The sequence below is a fragment of the Protobothrops mucrosquamatus genome, unplaced genomic scaffold, assembly GCF_001527695.2.
Source record: "Protobothrops mucrosquamatus isolate PMUCROS unplaced genomic scaffold, P.Mucros_1.0 scaffold2642, whole genome shotgun sequence".
Taxonomy (NCBI): Eukaryota; Metazoa; Chordata; class Lepidosauria; order Squamata; family Viperidae; genus Protobothrops; species Protobothrops mucrosquamatus.
The window spans coordinates 47,693-55,000 of NW_015388694.1; the positions used below are offsets into that span (position 1 = coordinate 47,693).

The window sequence follows — 7,308 nt, forward strand, 5'->3', positions numbered from 1 at the left end:
GCATTTTATAATTGCCAGGAGAATTAAGCACAAAGGAATGAACTTCCCAATTTGCATTACATGTTTTGGTTTGTGCCTTACGAAACAGTTGGGCATATATGGCTGGTGCATCCATAGCTCACCCAGTTCCAAATCAGAACATGAAAGCTTGTGCATTGTGTCAGGGAAAGGAAGAGGCAAGAGCAGCAATAATTCTGGCAACTGGCTATACGGTGTTTAAATAAACCAGGATGCATTTGGCAGTTGGGAACCGAGTGTTTGACTGATAATTTTGGGGGAAGCGAACAACTATAAGCAACTTCAGTGTCCTGTTAGCCCGTCATGACAACCTATATTCATTAATAGTAAGCTGATAGCATGATTATGACATGTTTTATTATCCAGGAACTGGTTTATTCATGACACAGCATTTGCATCTCATTCAATTAAAAACAGTTGCCCAGTGGCTTACAGGGATTTGTACGTCCATGCACAGATGATGATTTGACGTGGGTGAACATTTGTTAATGAGAACTTTCACTTTTAAGTCTATTAGAGCATAACAACCAAAGCATATTGTGTTATATCAATTCTAGGATTTTTCCTGCAGTTAAATGATCACTCAACATACTTTCTAATGTTGGTTGGGAATGATTATTTCAACTAATCAATATATTTGACCATGGCTGTACCATCTTTCATTACTACTAACCATGGTTTCCTGGAGAGGTAACTATCATAAACTTTCATTCATTTCAGTGAGCAGTAAGATTCATGTAGGGCAGAAGTACAATGTGTGCAAATGCAGCAATTACAACATGCTTAAATAATTTCTATTCCAAAGAGATCTAAGAGCTGATGACATTTTTCTTCTGAGTCAGGGTCTTCTGTAGTATCTTCTAGATGAAAATAACTCCCTGGTCATTTATATTTGGCAAAGTAGTAGTGTTTTTGTAAAGAGGATTATTTTACGTATATGAACAGCTTTGAACTGTAGTTCCGGTGTTTTGGGTTTGGTGGTGTGAATGGAAAAAGGCCTGGGTATCCTTTTGCTTAGTAAACTCAAAACCGTTATTAAAAGCATTTATGGGCTAGCATGTAATGAAAATGATTGCATGTTCAATAAATACTGTATGTCTCTGTACTTGAAAGCCGGTGTAGCCAAGAATTACAAGTGATAAACGATCAGTAGCTTCATAATTATTTTCCAAATGGAGATCAATCTGTGAAAGCCCATTTTAATCAGGTTCTAAAAGTTACAAACCAGGTTTGTGAGCCCAGAAATGCTTGAACCTTGTTGGTCCCATTCTTTGTTTTCAGTCAGCAGCCGCCAGATCTTTTCAAATTTCAAAAGTTTTAATTGCTTTTCTAAGTTTATATATTACTTTTTTGCTTCTTAATGCTAGTCCCTTACAACATTGAACTATGAATCGGTTATCAATAAATGCATTTATTAGGATGGAATTGTTTGATCCTACATAGCACAATATTTTCAAATCTGGAGAAAACTTCCAATTTTTCAGTTGGCTCTTTGTTTGAATTCTGGCATGGATAACAACTGCTCAAAAAAACCAAGCTAGGATTATTAAAAAAAAGAAAGTACCTGTATGAAGTCTTTTTTCCCCCAAGTCACTGTCAATAAATACTTTGAAGTAGACAAGAGATTAGGAGACTATAATGGATTCACTGCAAAAGACTATGTGAAGTTACAATCTTGTATCAGATAAGAACATGAGCATGCAGTTTATCCATTGACGGATTTTTGTAGGCATCTTGGCATACTCGACTGCTATTTTACAAATTTTCTGTTGGTCAGTTGAACTTAAACAATTAAGACTTTAAAGTTTTTTCAAGAAGACTTAACACAGATAACCAAAACTAATTTCACATTGTGACAAGCTTAATTTACCCAGGAATCCTTTGCCAATGAAGACAGGAAAGCAATTTTCTAATTTTGTTCAGGCTCAGTCATGCCTTCTTATGAAGCAAGCATAGTTTATGGAAAATATAAAATAAAGTGAATCTCCATGATATGGGTATCTTTGGATTGAAACAGATTTTGAATATCTAGTTGTGCAAATTAACAGCATCATGAGCTTATCTCCTATAGTCGTCGTCACACCTCCACAAATGATGCATGGTGTGTTCTGCCTTGCATCCTGGTCAGCTTTTGTAATAGTAGCAAAGTTATGTATGTATGTATTCCATCTCTGGTTCAAGATAACAGGTTTTTGCTGTGCACACAACAACTATTAGTCCATAATCATTCTGTAATGCGTATTGTGTGCTATGCATGATTGTATATCTTCCCGTGAGCTGGGAATAGAGCTGCTTTTTCATGCTGTGGGTTTCTTCAGAGATTACATATAAACAATCAAGATAATAGTCTGTCCTTAATGGCGTACTGTCTTTCCCTTTCTTCATCTGATTCTGAGCAATTGATCGGATTTACCCATAATTTGTCATGTCGTTGCAAGTTTTCTACTATGATAGTAAAATTTAATTATTTCAAGGTGATCATTTAAAGCATTTCAATTGCTTAAATAATTAAGATGGTCTATGTTTTGTTCCCTGTGGCCTGTATGCCTGGGTTACGATGGTCACGTAGAATGAAATTAAAAACATTTTTTAACTCTCTGAAAAGAAAAGAAGGGTAAGAATTAGGCCTAGGGGAATATAATGGTTATTTGTTTGACAACTTCCATTGAATTTGAAGTCTTAATTTCGATCTGTGTGTGCAATCTTTGAAGATGGAGCCTCTTTTATGTTGAAACATGAAAATATTTGGGATTTTATTTTGTCTGTTTTAAGGTGGTTTTGCTGTAAAAATTATTCCCTTTCTGATTGATACACGTGGGTCGCAATCCTTTGTACCATGAATTCAACCTCTACGTATTGAAGATCCCTTTACAACCTAACAGGCCTAAGTTCTCTTCCTTTTTCCTGTTATGCATGTTAGCTTAATCACCAGATTATTGTCACATTTTGCTTTCCAGTTTAAAAGCAACTGTAAAACTGTAAAACAACCCCCAACATATCTGCAGTATTACAATCACTGGCCTGCTGTTCTGTGCCCAATTTATCATTCCTTTCATGCAAAACCCTTCTTTTGTTCAGGACAGGTAGTTCTCGACTTAACAACCATTCCTTTAGTGCCAGTGCAACGGCGCAGAAAGAAGTGACTTGGGACTGGTTTTTTTACACTTACGACCATTGTAGCATCCCCACGGTCACATGATCAAAATTTGGGTGCTTGGCAACTGGCATGTACTTATGACAGTTGCACTGCCCTGAGGTCACGTGATCCCCGTTTGCTACCTTCCGGCAAGCAGAGTCAAAGGGGGAAGCTAGGTTGGCTTAACAGCTGCACGATTCACTAAACAGTTGCAGTGATTCACTTAACAACTGTGGCAAAAAGGTTGTAAGACGGGGCGAGGTTCATTTAACCAACTGCCTTGGCTCAGCAGCGGAAATTTTTGGGGCTCAGTTGCGGCTGTAACTCGAGGACTACCTGTCCAGCCAGCCAAAGATGGGACTCTTTTTAAACATTGATTTGACGAAGTGCCACTTCTCTTACAAAAATCAGTGTAAGTCATCCTCCAGGTTTATGGAATCGATGGCCGTAGTCAGTTATTAAATCCTTCTGTTACTTAGGCATAGCAGGGTTGAGTATCGGGCAGCAGACAAGTTTAATAAGTCATTAATTGTCATAACTGAGCCAGCGTTTTTTGGTGTTAACAGCGCATAAAGAAGAGCGGAAGGTTGAGGATAAACCAGGAGAGCCTCCTGCGATGCTGAAGAAAACGGTTGCACCGACGTCGGTGGTTGAGAAACACGTGTCTTCCCAAACAAGAAGTGTGTCCCTGAAGAAGCCCTCGCCGTTTGCCAGTACTTCACTGGTCAAGACCCCGGTGAAACACTCGGCCGCAAGTTTTAAAGGGGTCATACCCAAGAAGTCTTCGCTTGCAACGGGTCCTCCCGCTTCAGGCGGCCTTTCGTCCTTAAAGCCACCGTTGTCCTCCTATGGAGGCCCTTCCATGGCTAAAAAACCAGTCCCCCCCTCTAGCACAATGGCAGGGCTTAGGAGACCGGCCATGTATCCCGCTTCTTCTACAGCCACCTCATTCCCTCCACAAGCCAAGCTAGCTGCTGCAAGCACCAGCCAGTCGCAGCCCAATTCTCAGATTCGACAAAACATACGGAGGTCTCTTAAAGAAATTTTGTGGAAAAGGTAGGAACCGCCGTAACATGCGCCTGAGGCAATGCACCTTACAAGCCTAGTGGGGGATGCGCGTTTATTAGGATTTCCCTTTCGCAACGTTCGCTTTCAAATGAGGTTTACGAAATCCATTTACGGCAGTGATGGCGAACCTTTTAGAGACTGACTGCCCAAACTGTAACCCAAAACCCACTTATGCATCATTGAGTGCCAGGTGGGTGTGGCCCATTGGGTGGGTGTGACCCATTGGGTGGGCATGGCCCATTGGGTGGGCGTGGCTACAGTGGTAACGGCAGACTGGGTGGGACTAAAAAGTTCAATCAATCAATTCCAACTTTGCAAGATCTTTTTTTTTCCTGTGAGAAGTTGAAATTGACTGATTGAACCTTTCTCTTTTTTTGCACACAGCGGCGGAGGCCTAAAGCAAAAAGGGTTTATAAAACCCAGCTGAAGGCCTAGGACTGGGGTGACGGCACGCGTGCCCATAGAGAGGGCTCTGAGTGCCGCCTCTGGCACCCGTGCCATAGGTTCGCCACCACTGATTTACGGTATTGCTCACCGATGGGCTCCTGTTGAGAAAGAAGTACTTTTAAAGTTTCACATTAAGGGTTTACTATTTCAGAACATTCTAAAGAAAGGACAGGTGGCTTGGTTGAGACTTAGCTGCTCTAAATTGACCTAAATCATTAGCAGCCCTTCCATCAAACATAAATTTGTAGGAGACTAATAAACGTATACGTTGACAGTTCTTTTAAATCGGTGTTTCTCAATCATGGCAGCGTGAAGATGTGTGGACTTCAGCTCCCAGAATTCTGGGAGTTGAAATCCACATTATTTTCCAGCTGCCAATGTTGAGAAATGGTGTTTCAAATGGTTTTGAAATGTGCCAGTGATGAAGGATGGAAATCCCCCATCAGAAAAGGGCCGTTCTCTCTTCAATTCCATGTTCTGTGGAGTTCTTGGTGCTCTCTGAGCTTGCTTGTTTACTTGCCTGCAGACATTTCTTTAGCAATCTAAATCCAGAAATGGAAGCTTAGCATTCAGACAAATCAGCCATCAATAAACACATAGAGATAAAACCACATTTATAGGCCATTCAAAGACAATTAAAAAACCTAGGAAGGAAATAGACTACAACCCATCCTCTCCAGTAGTCCGCAGTTTGCTAAGCAGGCAGACAACCTGTAATCAATACTGTAATCTAATGAAAACTCTAAAGAGGAAACCACACTCCCACTAAAACTGGCAGGGCGAGCTTCTGTACCAGTGGTGGTGAACCTATGGCACGCGCGCTGTCGCCCCAGTCCTAGGCCTTCAGCTGGGTTTTATAAAACCTTTTCGCTTTAGGCCTCTGCCGCCGTGTGCAAAAAAAAAAAAGGTTCAATCAATCAATTTCAACTTCTCGCGGGGAAAAAAAAGATCTTGCAAAATTGGAATTGATTGATTGAACTTTTTAGTCCCACCCAAGTTTGCCGTTACCACCGCAGCCACGCCCACCCAATGGGCCACACCCACCCGGCACTCGACGATGCATAAGTGGGTTTTGGGTTGCAGTTTGGGCACTCAGTCTCTAAAAGGTTCGCCATCACTGTTCTATACAGTAAACAGGCAGCAAACTCCACACTCATTTAGCACTGATGGTGTTACCTAGTTGGGTATTAAAACATTTGCAAGTAAACCACCAAGTTCAGAGAGCATCAAGGACCCGGCAGTTCAATATGGAACTAGAGATATTAGCAGAATCCCGATAGAAGAGAATAAGACTAATTATAGAAGATTGCACACACTCCCTTGCTGTCTTTAGATGAAACTAATGGTGCTGACTTTTTTTCCCCCCCAGAGTAAATGACAGTGATGACTTGGTCATGACAGAAAACGAAGTGGGGAAGATTGCACTGAATATTGAAAAGGAGTTGTTCAATTTATTCCAGGCTACAGATAATCGATATAAGAGTAAATATCGCAGTATTATGTTCAACCTCAAGGACCCCAAAAACCAGGTTAGTCTGTACTGAAATGAAGGAGCCATTGTTTTGATTGGTTTTATTTTCCTGCAGCCAACTTTCGACTCTAGTTTAGTAATTAATATACATTATTAGGTGTTGCTCTGGAATATACAATGCATCCCTACCTCAGATTGTTAGGTTTTGGGGGAAAAAATGATTAAGAACCATTTGGTAGATGAATAAATGTATATATATTGTAAATAAAAATTGGTTTCCCTCATTTCACTAATTGGTCATGTGATAAACTGGGTAGGTATTGTAGATTCATTGCAAAAAAAAATATTTGCTAATACACTGTTAATGAAATATTTTCAGCTTTAGGAGGCAGTATTGAGCCTCATGGTGCTTAATTTTAAAGGGTGATTAATGACGTTAGGGATAATAGACTGCTAATCAAACCTTAATTAAGTTATTTGTATTTTATATTGAAATCCAAGATTTAACATTCCTTGTAAATGCACATAAAGTTAAATGTAAGATTTTTCATAAAAGCACAAAGGTAATAGTTGACATTCACCATATACAGCGTTGTCAAATTGCTCAGTGCTGTATTTTGTAGCAACCACATTAAAAAAAATGAATAAGCATTCTTTAGATCTACAGTTAGGATGATCTAAATTGGCTATGGTCATTTATTTATCTAGAAGTCTGTATTCTCTCATTAGTATGTAACAAAATCAATCTTCTCGCTAGGGTCTTTTCCACCGTGTTCTTCGAGAAGATATTCCTTTGTCAAGGCTTGTAAGAATGAAACCCGAAGAACTCGTATCTAAAGAGCTGTCATCGTGGAAAGAAAAACCAGCCAAATCAGTACGAAATAATTTGTTTTCCACATATGAAGTAAAAATTGTGATGCTTTTTTGTATTATGTTTAGGGGACATGATTGGTAAGAATGTACAGGTGGTACTTGACTTACAAATGGTCACTTAACAACTGTTCAAAGTTAAGAGAGACCCTCCAAAAGGTATTTATGAGCCAAATTCAAAGTTACAATGCATGCCCCCACAGTCAAATGATTGCATTTTGGGGCACTTGGCAACTGGCCTGTATTTACATTTGTTCGAAGTGTCCCTCCATCACATAACCACAGCTTACAATATTTT

The 7,308-nt window shown here is 39.8% G+C and overlaps 1 protein-coding gene across 1 annotated transcript in view; it reads left to right on the forward strand.

Annotated features, from left to right (window-relative positions):
* DIDO1 (death inducer-obliterator 1) overlaps positions 1-7,308 on the forward strand; it is a 44,889-nt gene that overhangs the window by 27,433 nt on the left and 10,148 nt on the right. The window contains exons 10-12 of the mRNA XM_029285978.1: positions 3,721-4,210; positions 6,039-6,198; positions 6,898-7,014. Of these exons, the coding sequence (XP_029141811.1) occupies positions 3,721-4,210; positions 6,039-6,198; positions 6,898-7,014 (767 nt within the window). The remainder of the gene's footprint in view (positions 1-3,720; positions 4,211-6,038; positions 6,199-6,897; positions 7,015-7,308) is intronic.